This window comes from Charadrius vociferus, unplaced genomic scaffold (genome assembly GCF_000708025.1).
Source record: "Charadrius vociferus isolate BGI_N301 unplaced genomic scaffold, ASM70802v2 scaffold14, whole genome shotgun sequence".
Classification (NCBI taxonomy): domain Eukaryota; kingdom Metazoa; phylum Chordata; class Aves; order Charadriiformes; family Charadriidae; genus Charadrius; species Charadrius vociferus.
The window spans coordinates 389,174-405,044 of record NW_009648876.1 but is presented as its reverse complement, the minus strand read 5'-3'; the positions used below and the strand labels follow the sequence as shown (position 1 = coordinate 405,044).

Here is a 15,871-nt window from a genome sequence, read left to right as displayed (position 1 = left end):
CTACGCAAAACTGCTTCAGTAAAAGTATCAACTTTTCCTTAACAAAAAAGAGAGACTTAAAATATTCAGTCACCATTTGCTGGATTTATTTTAGAAAGTCATATGAAGCACAAAATAAAAATGAAACTGCTTGGAACACTTAGAGAGCAACCCTTCCGACTTTATTTCCACTCAGTACCTTGATTGATAGATGAGTTGGGTTTCTGAGCCCCTCTTTATAATAAACATTTTTAAATGTTTATTTTATGTCCCAGGGTGAAAATATTTTGAACTGGAGCTTTCCATTTCCCTTTGCTGTGCCTTGGCAAGCTGTGTTTTATTTCTACATTAATAGTATTCCACTCTTTCTTGTAGCTGTTAAATTGTTGTTATACAAGTACTGAAGAAAGTATTTATGTTATGGAACTAACAGATATCTACAGTTAAACACACAGTTCTGGAGAAGCCAGAGGAAAATTCAGACATAACTAAAGCAAATTTCAGAAAGATTTCTTTAGGGGCCTTTCAATTGTAAAAGGGAAAATTACTTTTCAGTATCTTTACTTTCATTTTTATTAAGTCATGAGTTGGAATTTTTTTTTCTTTCTAATTTATGTGAGTAATTTGTGCCACAGTGTAAAACCTCTAAATGAATCAACACTATAAACCTAATTAGCAATAAGAAAACCTCATAAAGGTCACATTTTAAATGGCACTTTGTTGTTAGCAGAACAAATGTGAAAGTTCCCAGTTACCTTCTAGATCTCTCTTCAGTTTCCTTAAGTCTTTTATTAGGTCTTCAAACTTAACTTGGGAGGCCTGGAAAAAATCCTGTGGTTCTGGTAAAGGAAAAATACTCTTGTCTGTTCCTGCTTCCTAAACAAACAAACAAACAAACAGGCCACTATGAAAACCAAATACATCTGCAGTGAAATAAATTACTTTTTTTGAAACTTCATCTATGAAACACTATCACAAAATGGCAAAAAGAATATATTTTAAATCATTCTTGCTAAATCAACATATATCATTCAAGATGAAATCCTGACCATTCTGAGTGTTGAAACTTCCCTTTAGATGTTGTAAAGCAAACTGTGCTCATCTTAAACTATGAAACAACATTCTCACAACATTTCACTTCATTTTATATCAATAAAGGTTTAGATAAGGGATTAGAAGTTTCTTAAAAACAAAACCCATGAATGCCTACTTTAATGCAACAAGTGATCTTATGCCAAAAGTTTGTGGTTTCACTGTCTCCCGATTCATTAAATATACACACACTTTATAAGCATAAATTAAAAACAATATTTATATACTGCCTGAAGTATTTTATACAGATAAAAATATACAGATGAAGGTTTATGTGGCTAAATAAATCACATGGGTTAATGTCTATATGGAACTCCTAAGTATATACCTTATTTTTAGCACAGTAAGAAAAAAAATCAGAAGTAAACCAAAACAAAGCCAAAAAAACTTAAAAGGTTCAAAGCAATATCTCCAGTGGAAATTTGACAAGTAAATTATATAAATGGTATTAATATGACATTGCTGCGTATTAGCATATACTAGTGAGTTTAAAATACTATCTGTGCACAGATTTCAGTCTGTAATAAAGCAAAACTCATAGTTTGGAGAACTAATTGTTTTGTGAATGGGGAAAAATAATTTTATTGTTATAAAGATATGAACAATCGGGGGAAAAAAAGTACAATGGATGACATTTCCACTATGTCCATTTTCCCCCAAGGAAGATAAATATTTTGTTTTACACAATTCCCTGAAGTAAAATTACAGTATAGTAGGAAGTTTGCAGAAATATTAGATATTTAAATAAATGAGTTAGAAAGCATTAGTTGCAGCATTATTAAAAAAGGAGAAAAGAATATGTACGTCAATACCCTGAGAGCTGAGAAACATTACAGGCTAGACAAAGTTGCTTTTGTTATGAGGCTTTTTACAAGACAGGTACTTAGGTTAAAGTAATGGCATTTTATTTCCCTGATTAAAAAAAAGAAAAAAGGACAAAAAAAAAGAAAGAAAAAAAATACAGATCTACGTATCTGCTAGTTTTTTATCTCCCTGTTTCAAAGGCTTCTGACATACAGACCCTCCAGTGTCAGAGATCATAGATCCACAGAATGGTTGGGTTGGAAGGGGGCCCTTTAAAGATCATTTAGTCCAACTCCCCTGCAATGGGCAGGGGAATGTCTTCACTTACTTTAGTCTTACACCTGGAAAAAGTATTCGTGACTGCTAACTCATTAATTCAACATCCTTACATAAGAATTAAAAAATGCCTATGCCCAGGCATGGGGCTGTGAAAAATTACACTAGTATTAGATTGAAAGTTTCAGTAAAGGCTTCTTAATCTCAAAAATCTCAAGTACATACTTAAAATAAATTAATAGTGACATTTTCATTTAAAAGACAATAGTTCAAATTTTCCTCTCAAAAAACTTTGGGCACTTATGAAATCTATCAAAAAGCCTCATAAATATAACTCACTCAAAGCAGCAGCCACACCTCTTCCCACATTTTCAACTTCTAACTTCATCCCCATCAGCCTCTCTTAAAATACCAACCTGTCCTTGTGTTCTGTCATGAGAGAGAAATCATGCTTCTGTCTTCCATTATTACCACATCAGGACAAGATTTACAACTTTACAGTAACCGGGGTGTAAGAAGACAGGACTGGAGTGACCACCTGTCCAGTCTGCAACAGTCACAGGCAATTGCCTGCAGTGGTTAGTTCAACTGTTAATGTAAAATTTTGCAAAGCCTTCTCATAAAACCTATAGCAAATTTCAGAACTATTGAGGTCCACAACTATTATAAGAAAGCAAAAGAAATGGATTTTATTTTTCTGCCAGAGCTATTGTGTTCAGATTTTTAAAAAGCTAATACAAACCCTTATACAACCTCTTAAAAAAACCTACTTTTGGAGAGACTGATACAGCAAATGAATCTTTTACCTTATCACAATGGCGTAGGTAATATATGACGACATAATCCACAAGATTAATACCATTATCCTAGGAAAAAAATAAATATATTATTAAAAATGTGTGTGATTAACACTGTTTCAAGTGCATCAAAATTTACTCTATTTCAAAATAAATCTATTATTATTATTATTTTATATTGCTGTGAGAAATAGGACGCTCAATATCTTTAGCCCTAGCATTACTGAATAAAAAAAAAAAAAAAATCTTTGAGAACATAGGCTTGATCATACCACCACAGGACTTAGAGTTTCTTTTGGTTTCTAAATACCAGGTAAGAAAACATGCACTGGAAGAAGCTGTCCCCGTATCTTTTTTTAATAATACAAGGCATTACTGAATAATAATATTAATTTGAATAATAATATTAATTAACAATAGTGGTCTTGAATATAGTATTAACTAAATATTACAATCAGCTCAGCTACATTAAGGTGAACTGAATTTCTTGATTCCTCTAGTATCAGTTCATCTATACTGAAGAACTGAAAGAGGCATAGATATTTCTCATATTTTACTCCAAATATAAAACCAGACAGCATGTACCTAACAAGTATATTTCATGCCCTGTTGCCTTATAAATATGAATTTTAATGCTTAGTTTGTGGAATCACCATTACCATGGTCCTGCATACAACAACTGTACACAACATCATTTTATTTTGTTACGTGTCAGCGGGTCAGCACAGGCCAGATGAACTAAGGGAAAAGTGTAAAACTGTGACTTATACATTACAGGGTACCGTTTGACAACATAAAAGAATCATAATGTAGGGAATTATATCTGGAATGTCTTTGAAGTTTTTTTGGATGTGTCTTCTTATTGTATATTGACAGGCATCAGGACAAACGTTTGTATGTGAACAATGTCTGACTTCCTGTACAGAGCTGCCTCGCCTGTATTGGAGCCTGTAGCACATTATATTTTATTAGTATCATACATCAGCAAAATTCTTAACTAAGCAAGTCATCGCTGTCATGCAGACAAAGCCACTCTGCTTGTACAGTGGTTTCAGAAGACATTGCTGGCAGGTCACGTGACAAAAGGAACTGAGGTGACTCATGAACATTTGATTCCCCTTTTAGAGTGAAATACCTGTTATTCTATTTTCTACATGCTAAACTAACAAACCTATTACTTCTGTTTAAGAAGTATTTGCAGAAGACAAAACACAGGGATTTTGAAGCGGTGAGCTACATTTTAGAAAAAATCTCTATATCAGGTAGCTTTCTAGGCTCATGTGACAACAAATTACTTTTATGTGAAATAAGAGATATTTAAAATTGATGTTTTACCTTAGCTCCTGGGATTCAGCTTACTTAGATGTAATATTGCTTGCTGGCAATTTCCCAAAAGGGAGTAATGGGGCACAGGAAGGATACCTCAGTGTTCCAACACACAAGATCCTGCATTCTTCTTCCTTGCAAATACAGTCTACCAATTATCTCTGAGGTTTCATGTCTGCCTGCAACAGCTGGCCCCTTTGAGTTTTTATGCATTTTGGAGACTAGTCTAAACTAATAATATATTTATTTTGGCTACCGGGAAACTGTAAATACTGTAATTTTTTAGCTTGTTTTGCTAAGGAACAAGTCTTATGCAATTCCACTGTACATCTGTCACTCCTTTTCATAACATAATTTTGGAACGTGCTGGTGAAATTCAGTCAAATTGGAAAGTCCCAGAGATAATAAAATTCTTAGAAGTTTATGGTTAGACAGAAGAGCGAGACTAAAATTAGCACTTCTCCTGAGAAAAGTTGGGCAAAGCTCAGTTGTTTTACATTTTTCTTCATGGCAGCTGACCAACCAATGAACACCTGAGTACCGGGAAACTTGGCCTGGCTCTAGTTTAGCTGCAGCTAAACTAAACTAACTAACTGTGTCGTATCCATGCAGTAAGGCTGGAAGAAAAGCAGTCATAGGGAACAGCTGAACCATTGCAGTGAAGAGGAAAGTAAGAATTAGAATCATAGAATCATTTAGGTTGCAAAAGACCCTTAAGATCATTGAGTCCAACTGCAAACCTAACACTGCCGAAACAACCACTAAACCATGTCCCTCAGCAACACATCTACACGTCTTTTACATACCTCCAGGGATGGTGACTCCACCACTTCCCTGGGCAGCCCGTTCCAATGCTTGACAACCCTTTTGGTGAAGAAATTTTTCCTAACATCCGATCTAAACTTCCCCTGGCGCAACTTGAGGCTGTTTCCTCTCATCCTGTCGCGTGTTACTTGGGAGAAGAGACTGACCCCCACCTCGCTACAACCTCCTTTCAGGTAGTTGTAGAAAGTGGTAAGGCCTCTCCATCAGCCTCCTCTTCTCCAGGCTAAACAACCTCAGTTCCCTCAGCTGCTCCTCATAAGACCTGTTCTCCAGACCCTTCACCAGCTTTGTTGCACTTCTTTAGACGTGCTCCAGCACCTCAATGTCTTTAGGAGACAAAGAAGTCAAACCCATTGGAAAAACTTTCATTAATACAGTTGAACAATTAATTAAACCCGTTTTTACACTTTGTTAATGATGGTATTCACAAGTAAAATCAAAAGCTCCCTAGAAATACTGCTTTTCTGACACTGCCTGTCTCACAAATGCATTCCTACTTACATAAAGCACAACTGGCAACAAAAGCTTAAAATCTACCTTTCTTATTGTTCAAGACTGCACTTCACACAGGAAAAGAGGAAGATCATGAAAGAACAGGTTTTTTTCTCACCCCTCAAATCTGTGCCAGCATCAGCAGAAAATACCTCCTGTTCTTTGCTGATTCATCTATCCATGCGGTGTCTCGGTACGCTTTGGCAAAGAACGACTTTGAGCAGTGTTCCCATTGCCTACATTATCTAGCACCTCCTCCTCTGCCCTACTGAAATAAGGAACAAAGTAACCTCACCTCAAAAGGTGTCCATAGTTGGTTTGAGCCTGACTTTGATCCTAGCATGACTAATCAAAAATGTGCTAGTGGTTCTCATTTTTTGACAAAATAATTTACTGCCATCTATGAGCATTTTCTCATACATGCCATTCAGAATTCATGCCCTACATCCATTTAACTGCCAATCAAAAAAAAAAAAGACTGAAAATATCTTGTTGGGTCTGACACACCTCTTTGAAGAGGATTAAAATTCTGTGTATTATATATTTACATCCTTTGTGTATAATTCCTTAGTGTATATGCTGCACTGAACCTTTACTGATATTTTGTTTTTAAACCTGATTTTTAAAGACATTTTTACTCTTTTAGAGCTACCTTAAGTTAAGAGCAAGAAAAAAGAATGGGGACATTTACTGGAGAAAACTTCAGCAGTCTGTGCTCCCTCAATTCTCTCTAACCTACCAAGTTATTATTAAGTCCCTACTAGTAAAAGAGACACACATAAGATAATTATCATAGTAGTACTGAATAGAAGAAATTGGAGATTAGGGAAATATGCATATGTGCAGGAGAAGGAGGTGAAAAGTTGGGAGAAAAAAGCAAGAAAATGGTACAACGTGCCTTGCTGTTTCAAGAATGTTCAGAAATAAGAAAAGATTAACTTTTGACAGATGATGGAACAAAAAAAGATCACTTGAGAAAAATTATCTTTAATGAAAAATGAGTACTTACTCTGCTTTTGACATCCTTGAGTTTGGGGAGTATTTCCAAACCAAATCCATCAGCTTGACCTCGGGTCCTATTCCCACCATTCATATAATTTCCAAAAGCCAGAATCAAACCTAAAATTTCCTTGACACTTGTCATGTTCAGCAAAGCCTGGAAAATGGATACTAATCTGTAACTACTGTTGGCACAAAAATTCTAATTGCTAATATTAAAAAGTTTAGTTTACTTTATTTTTGCTAGAGGATTTTTTTCTTGTGTGTTTTTACCCCTGTAGGGACAGGAAGCTAAAACTGGTACAAGAATCAAGCATTTAAGAGAAGCATTTATCAGACTGTATCTGCCTAAGATACTATATTTAACTTAATCCATATGAAGCAAATTGTATGTCATCATATACTATGTAGATGAAAAAAAGATTAATGGAAGAAGATAGAGACAAGGTCCTTTATCATGAGTTTGTGTAATGCAGTCATATTCAGTCTGCTTCTCATTGGTCCTGGTGCTCTGGAAATTCACAGTTCTGGATCCATACTTAATGCAGATATAGCAGGGCTAAGGACTAAATTACTATGCCTCAAAACAGAAAAGAAATCTAGAAACACAGTGGAGAACTAAGAAATTATTTTAATTTACATATAAAGACATCTATCTTGTCAATCGAGAATCTGAGGCCACGGTCCTATTTCTTAACTATGTAGCCTTACACTAAACCTTGGATAAATCAATTGTAGCTTGAGCTCGTCCGAACTAAACTAATGGCAATACAACTTTCCCTATGACATACAAAACTGAATCCTTATTTATGTCTCCTTTGGAAAGGAAACATTAAGTAACTATTTTTATTGTTAGAATATGCAAAGAAATACAAAAGGGTAGAGCATGGGTACTTTGTGGCAGCAAAGCTAATCAAAAGTTAATCTTCAAATTGGAGAAAAAATAAATTAAATACTGTCCTGGCCAGGATGTTATCCCTTTAGGTCACTATTTAATTTCTTTTTCAATTCTTATCTTATTCTACTTCTCATGGTTTATTTGTTACAATTTCAAAATCTTGTTTTTAGTAATTCATAGCATAGAAATCTTAGTTAAAGCTTTGTCAAGTACTAAAAGTCTGCTGTATCGGGGTTAACAGAAATGTACAGATATCAGGGAAAAGCAATAAGCTAATGGATGTGATAGGTACCTATTGCTGATGGCATGAACAGTGATATGCAAAAAAGTAAGTTTGCAAGGCCCTGTACTAAGCTAGTCTGAGATTTAATTTCTATTTTATGGAGATTATCTATTACTCTACTTAATGTGAAAAGTAATAAAAATCAGTCATTCAAATTAAAATAATTTTTCCTATGTAGAGCATAGGGCATCACACACAATTCACCTTCCCTCTTGCCTGCTCCTTTTGCTCTTATAAGCAGCTAAAAAATTTAATATATTTTTACCTTCCCGAAAAGCCAATAATCAGGCTTAAGGTTCATCATTTACCACAAAAAAAAGAAGCATGAATACTATAAAATATATTTATGTTTTTATTTAGCTTTCATGAGGACTTACCTTGGAAACACGAGTTATGATATCAACTTTCCGGTGCACTGATGTTATCCCTTCAGAGAAAACTGACTGGAAGATAATACACTGAGCTCGTTCTGTGAAGTTGGGGATCTGGGATAACTCATATAAAAATCTGTGGGAAAAAAAAGAGTATTAATGAATCTTTATATTTCTTATCTGTGGAGTACATAATGGACCAAAGCTGTAGTATCATGAAATATACATGCAATCTTTCCTACTTTAAATCAAATCTGACAGAATTTATAATTGTTATATTCTTTATGCTTAATGTGTTGAAGAAATCCTATTAATATAAAAAAAGGCAAGACATTAATCGTTACCACATTAATCCATTAATCTACTATCACAGCTGCACAGTAATAAATAGAAGAATCATAAACCTAGATCATAGGTTAAAAAAAAAAAAAAAGAAAAAGAGAATGAAAGAGCTAGAGAAACACTATCTATTTACTGTTTTCACTCATGTGTTTTTGCTTCCCTTAAAAATGTGCCCAGCAATACGGAACTCAATATATTCCTACAAGGTTATTTCATAATATAAAACGTCTGCCAAGAAATTTCTTCTGATGCTCAGCCTCAATTTTCTTTTACTAATTTGCACCACACTTCCAATAATATAGCAGCATGTTTTATGGCAATGCACCTAGCCGTGTATTTAGCTCTAAAATACTTGCAGATTATCTCTCTCTGCAGTTACTGTTCAGAAAAGTTACTAACTCTTCATCTGCTCTTTATCTGTCCTTATGTATATACTTTCCTCATGAGTCTATTCCAGATTTCTTCCTTTAACTCCTTGGTAGATAAAAATAAATAGAAGCTTATTCAACAACTCCAGTTCGGATATCACAAAATGAAAGCATCCTAAAGTCATAAGTAATTCCTGCCTTTTCTCTTCTTCCATTTAAAACGTAGGAGCTTGGCTAAATAATACAAGAAGCTTTAGCATTTCTTATAATAACAGGGTTTGCATAATTTGCTTTGTGGGTTTTGAGTCCAGGCTTTCAGCGATACACGTGCTTTCTTGAAATCCAGAAACAATCTGTCTTTTGCTCCAATATCACTTTAGAAACATTCTCCTGTCTATCCTTAGATCCCCCTTAACATAATGCCATAAAGATTCTTCTACCTCACTGAATAATGGGAAATTCTGTGAACCATTATTAACTTGAATTTTTATTAAATTTATTTTAATTATGTAAGCCAATACATCTGATTTCTCCAAATTATTTCTTTTTCATAATAAATAATGTCAGTATCTTCAAATCCACTGTATAAATTTCTCATGCACGCAATGCTTTGCTGAATACATAGTGACTGTCTGAAAATTCAGCAAAATCAACCTGTGGCTAGCGTGAAATACTATGTTTTAATTGGAATATCATTTTTTTCCTTCTTTTCCTTTCTTGCCTAAAGAAAAAATCCATTGTGAGAGAAGGATTGGGGAGGCCCGACTTGGCTCTTATACTTAAGCAGTGGGAAAAAAAGAAATGCCAAGCTGGTATTAATAAAAATGCTTCCTATTGGGAATGAATGGTATTGCCAGGAAAAAAAGAGGATACTTTGCACTTTGTGTGAGAAAAACAAAAGAAAGAAAAACCCAACTGCTTCACTAAAGTTCTAACATACATACATTTTAAAAGTTCAAATTTAAAAAGTCAAATGACACATATTTCTTGCCTTCCCTTAAAAAGGGAAGTATCTATCTCCCACACTGCTGGTCATCAGAGCACAATGTAATTGTGCCAAGAGTTAAAAGAGCACCAGCATAAAAAGAAGATGTCTCCAGATTTTGGAATTCAAAGTATGCAACGTAAATCCAGACAGAACACTTACAACTGAAATCTGTCACAAAAAGGAATCTTAGTGACTACAAATGTAGCTATTAAACACGAAGACATGGCAGGGATCCGTGGTTATCAAAGACAAACCACCAATTCAGGTGCACAAAACTTTCAGAGAGAAAAGAATATTCTTAGTTCAGTCATTGTTGCAATTCTAGTCTGAGAACAGTATGATTTTGATTTAAAGTAACGACGACATGACTGTGACATAGCTTTTTGATGGGTTTTTCATTGCTATACTTCTTATGGTCTAAAGTAAACATAGAGAATTTGCTGTTCATCTCTGTGAGGTCCATTTTACTCCTCTTCTGCAGAAACTGTAAATAAAAAATGCATTTACTTGAGAACTCTTTTATCCTAATAGAATCTTGTAGTTAAGGACTTGAGGCTACTTTCAAGCCGGGCATATGACCATGTTGTTAGTGTAACAGAACATTCCTCCAGAAGACAGACATAAAAGGCTGATTCTATGGCAGTAAACTATTCATCAGTTCACATTTATCCACATTTGAAGAATATAAAATTTAGAAACAATTCTTTGGGAAAAAGGTGTATCTAATCTAAGGAAGCCAGCAGGATTCAATCTGAAGTCCACTAAAGGAAAGTGGTCTTCAAAGAGAAGCAAATGGCATTACTTGGACAGCAATTATCAATAGCTCACTACTTCCTGCATCCAAACTACTTACTTTTGCTACTGTTTCCTTCATTAGTATTTATTTCAGAGTAGAGAGCACTTCACAGAGATTATATTACAACTAAAAGGGTCTTCTTGGAAACTAGCTACACCATCTGTATCCTGTGAGCGAAACCGCAAATTGTGGCCAACTGTGCATATAAATCTTTATCGTGTTAATGAATATTAGCATTTTAAAAACTATTATCATGAAGCATAATTTAGGGGGGCATTGTCATGTTGCTGTCACACTTACAGTTTGTGCCAACAATAGCAAATTTAACATGCCAGCAAAACAAATCAAAATCACATGTGCAGGAGAGCATCAGTGATACCACTAAAACTTTCTATTTGTCTGGCAATCCAAGCATTGAAAAATGGCAAAGGTTTCCTTTAGACTTCAGTGAATTCACATCAATGGTTTCATTATATGAATGCCTATTGGTAGTATTTGCAGCCATTTGATAAATGGTTTAGTTAGCACTTCTGTTCTGATCCTCATTGAAGACAAACCATGATGCTTATGCCCTGTAGCAATTTTAAGTCATACATACAAATTTAGCACTTTTCTGTCCTTAGCCTTTTATGGAGTTGATATGTATAGTACAGTTCCACTAAATCTGCAGTTCTGCACTTAGGTTGACTTAGACAACAAAACCAGAAGCACCTGATCTACTGAGTTTTCAGAAAGGACATCATTATTTTGGTGGTCAAATAAAATCTACATAAGTGCATCACCACCAAATTGTTTTCCCCTTGATGCAACTTTTTAAAAAGCTAGTTTTCCTAACCTACATAGTTTAATAATAGGGTAAAAATGGGATAATTAAGACTTGCAGAGCGAACACAAAGAGAAATAATTGATAAAAAGTAGCTTTTGTCTTTGACACTACTATTTCCCTCTGATTGATCAGGCAGAACCACTTCATTTACAGTTCTTTACTTTTAATTATGGAACAATGATAGCATAAATCCAACTTTGTGTTTAATTAAGATCAACCTCTCTCCACTATAATTTACAAAAACAGACAACCTTTTATAACTCTAGAGCTCTACAAGACTCGTATTCTCCAGAACACAAAATGCATTAATATTTATTTCACTCAGACATACAGCAAACAGATTGCCAAAGACTCAAGTTCTGGAAAACATCAACTAGTCACACAATGTATTCTTACTCCCCAAGCCAATGCAATGAAAGCCATGGACATAGGATGCAAGACCAAGTTAGCATGTACACTTGACAGATATTTGTCTTCTTAAGCCTTACTCAAGAATGAGAGCCGCTCTTAACCAAGGGTGCGATAGCCTCATCTCCCAGTGTTAACCTATTCCCTAGTTGTCAGTCACAAATTAATATTTAGCTGCTCCGTGCTAGGAGAAAGAGGAAAAAAAATCTGCTCTTTCCCCCTAACATTTTAATGGGAAAAAAAGGTACGAAAATGTAATATTTCTGACATCAACCAAACATATACTATCTCTGCTGTTTCAGTTCTTTGCCCCCCTTCCCTTTCTTAAGCCAAAGACAGCAGAAAAGACAAAAACAAACAAGAGGGAAAAGGAAGCAAGATGGCAGAGGGGCCTCAGGGCAGGAAATTGCACGGTCATTAGAAGAGGATGGAAGTACAAAAGGATAAGCAGCAAAGTAGCAGAAGACAAACACCACTGGTAGGCTAAAAATCTGAAATCAAATGTATACACTAAAATAAAATTCTGGATTACCATTCTGCTTACGGATTCTTGTGATTTTCACATTGGTCTAAGCTTTATTACAACAGAAGAAGCAACACTTAAGAAGTTTTTCATCCTAACAGTTGTCACTGCCCACAGCAGTCGCAGGAAATGAACTGTGGAATCAGCCTTGTAGGTCTTCAGTCAGTATGACCAGAGTGTACATTGTGCCTTTGTCACAGGACTCACCAAAACCCTCTACTTGTGTAGCTCTTTCAAATAATCAATAACCAAAATCAGTCTGGCCCTGCTTAATGACACATTAATTTAGCCCTAGAAGCTCTAAGGGAAGGATAAGCCTTTTAGAAATGTGAGAATGGGAACAGAAATTTTTATTGATTCAAAGCTACCTATTTTATCAGTTCTCGTGGTCCAAGTTGATGTAGTAAAATCTGTCATGTCTGAAAAAAGTTGCATGATAAAGGCCAAGTTTACATCATGCCTTGAAATACACAAAGTTTAAAAATTAGCTGCCAAAAATTATGTATCAAGATCCCTTTAACATATCATATAAAGGACTATACTATATAATGATAAAATATTAAAAAAAATTAAAAATCTTACTGTTCTGGTTTATCCAGAAGCTTCAGTTCCTCCTCCTTTGAAGTCTGATAATATTGCTTGATTTTCTCCAGTTCATCCTTTTGTGCTCTCTGAGGGAATTAATATAAAGTAATTAATAAATAATCAATAACAAATTAATAAACTACTAATTGACCTGTTTGTCTGCAAGTAACAATTATATTTTTTAATGGGAAACATTTATAGACTATGCAAAAGACTGAGGCATAAAGCTCCATGATAAATTCCTTCAGCGCCTTGCAGTGCCATTTACTACCAATGGCCACAAAGCAGAGCATCCTTGTAGAGCACAGCACTGCAAATATGGCTGTAGGATGCTTCACACAGCTTAGGTCGGAGAGGGAACTCTGATATCTTCACAGCCAAGCGTAAATGTATTCTTTCATGCAAATTCAGAGTCACACAGTTCATGAATACTATATATACTCAGTCTACAGAGCAACTTGGGTAGGGACAGCAATGCACTCGCGTGAGTTAAATGTTTTAACCACTTACATTTTGTACGAGAAAAATTCTGCATGTTAGCACAAAATAGGCCTTAAGTAAGGACAGTATTTTTCAGGCAGTTCAGGAGAGAACACTGCTAGATGTTATGCCGTTTGTTAACATTTAAACCTAATTCCAAAGGCACTCCACTGTTTTAGTTTTCTGACATTTAAGAACTAAGACAGTAAGAGAAATAAGTGTGTCTATGGGTATTTTTTTATGTTACCTGTTTTATTACTGTTAAATTCTCTAAAGAATTTTTCTATACAATGTTTCCAGTCTAGAATGACAACATAAAATAAAACTTTTATTTATTCTGTGTCTGAAATACTACGGTAACAAACCACAGCTTTACCCTAGCTTACTTACATTTTCATATAGTGCTTCCAGTGTTTCCAGATCTACTACGGAGTCATCAACACACAGTATAGCTGTATAGAATACAATCACAAATTAGACGCTAGAAAACATACTTAAGAGTTCAATTCTGTTTTCCTGAGAAATGTACCGAGGAGATCTGACCTAGCTAAAAGACATATTTGTATCCAGCTAATATTTTATTATTTTCAGCATTTTATTTTTGTTCTGGCTTCAACTCACAGCACTCACACAAGAACTTACTATAAACTCTGTCTCAGAATAATGGAGTATACTTTTCATCTCCAATATACTCAGCAGTCAAAGATACAACCTGCCAGATACTCAGCCCACTGCATAGCTGGCCAGACAGGAGAACATGAGAACAACTGATACCAGACAGTCAAGAGCACAGATTTCATGGTATCTTAGAAGGTTGGATAGGAAGGAATTGAGAGTTCGGGTGTTTAGGTCTTCCTGTGTTCACGGGAGATACAAAACCAGGGAGATCTGCTTGTCTCGGGGCTAGTAATCTTGGGAAGTAGACAGGTAGACAAACATGCAAGATTTGCAAGTTGCAAATTTGCAAGCACAAAAAACTGTGCTACAGATTTTTAAGGTACCTTCAGAGAGCAGCTCACATTTGAGTTAGCTAGAAAACTACCCACATGACAATTTCCAGATAAATATGTTAAACATCACACAGAGACACCTAAAGTATACTCTTCAATGATTAATTATGCCCCATTACCAAAAAAATGAAAAGTCTCAAAATGTTTACTATCTTAGTTCCAAATGGTACTATGTTTGGAATACATGGCATGAGGTGTTTCCAACATTTGCAAATCCCATTACAATTTAGGCAATATATTGGGACTCTTCTGAAAACTAAATAGGATTGGTTCACAGTGCTTTCTAATGCACTCTAATGTTAAATTCCAGTAAGCTGAGAGACGCACAATGGACTAGAAATAACTTCGGATGTTTCATTTTTCTGAAACCAGCATTTCATCACGATTCATTATGGGACCAGGCATAATTTCTGAACTCCTGACTTATGTTTAAATGTTCCTGGGAACATTAATCCCAAAAGAATCAAGCTTAAGGCCTTTACCAATTTTCCACATAACTGGTGACTCATCATTAGCTACTACCTGATAACTTTTAATCTCAACTGTACTGTATTTCTTCAAAGGAAATTTGACTGCTTGTGAATTTAGAAGATTTTAAAAGCTCTCGCTGCATTTGCAATCCATGTTTGAAAGGGGCAAGGCACACATCTTTAAATAATTATTTAAAAGTAATAAGCTTTCGCCTGCTCTTCCACCTAGCCCATGATTTTACATTGTGAAATTAACCAGCAGGCTAGTAAATTTTCTCTGTGGCAGGCTAATTAATTTTATTAAAAGGTCCAATGACATTTAGAATGCTTTAAAATTTTGCCTGTCAATTATGATTCCATTTGCTGACATTACACCTTGGTTAGAAGGGAAGAATTATACAGAAGACAGTATCAGTGAAAAAAAGCAGTATCTCCAACTATTTTTGTCCTATTGGAAAGATTCAAAAAAAGCTCAAGAGCATGACCAAATATAAAGCCCGAACAACCGAGCTTGACAAAAATCTTTGTTTAAAGAAAAATCATTAGGGATTGACTCTATGAGATCATCTGTTGGCTCTTGCAAGATGGTTCCATGAGTTGCATTATCTTCTGTATTATCCAATGAAATTTCAAAAGAACCAAGAGATTGGAAAATCTGTTGGAAAATTGCTTTCACAGTCCAATATATTGCATAGTTAAGATTTTAAAATACGCATATTGAGTTCAAAACCTTCCCCTTGCGGTTTCCCTTGCATCCTTTTTTTTTTAATATTCTGAAATCTGCTTACAAGGAGAAATTTATTTGTCCAGAGTTGTCTAGAAAAGCAACTTATTGGAGTTAATTTGAACTCATACTAGAAATGCAAAACATGTTAACTAATAGTAGATTTTTTTTAGGTACAGAACTACTACAATGAGAGGAAGTAGTTTGAA

At 34.9% G+C, this 15,871-nt stretch overlaps 1 protein-coding gene across 1 annotated transcript in view; it reads right to left on the bottom strand.

Annotated features, from left to right (window-relative positions):
* FMN1 (formin 1) overlaps nucleotides 1-15,871 on the bottom strand; it is a 139,783-nt gene that overhangs the window by 52,915 nt on the left and 70,997 nt on the right. The window contains exons 7-12 of the mRNA XM_009886913.1: nucleotides 13,849-13,910; nucleotides 12,976-13,064; nucleotides 8,149-8,278; nucleotides 6,601-6,747; nucleotides 2,958-3,017; nucleotides 735-855 (exon numbers count right to left, since the gene is read on the bottom strand). Coding sequence (XP_009885215.1) covers nucleotides 735-855; nucleotides 2,958-3,017; nucleotides 6,601-6,747; nucleotides 8,149-8,278; nucleotides 12,976-13,064; nucleotides 13,849-13,910 — 609 coding nt within the window. The remainder of the gene's footprint in view (nucleotides 1-734; nucleotides 856-2,957; nucleotides 3,018-6,600; nucleotides 6,748-8,148; nucleotides 8,279-12,975; nucleotides 13,065-13,848; nucleotides 13,911-15,871) is intronic.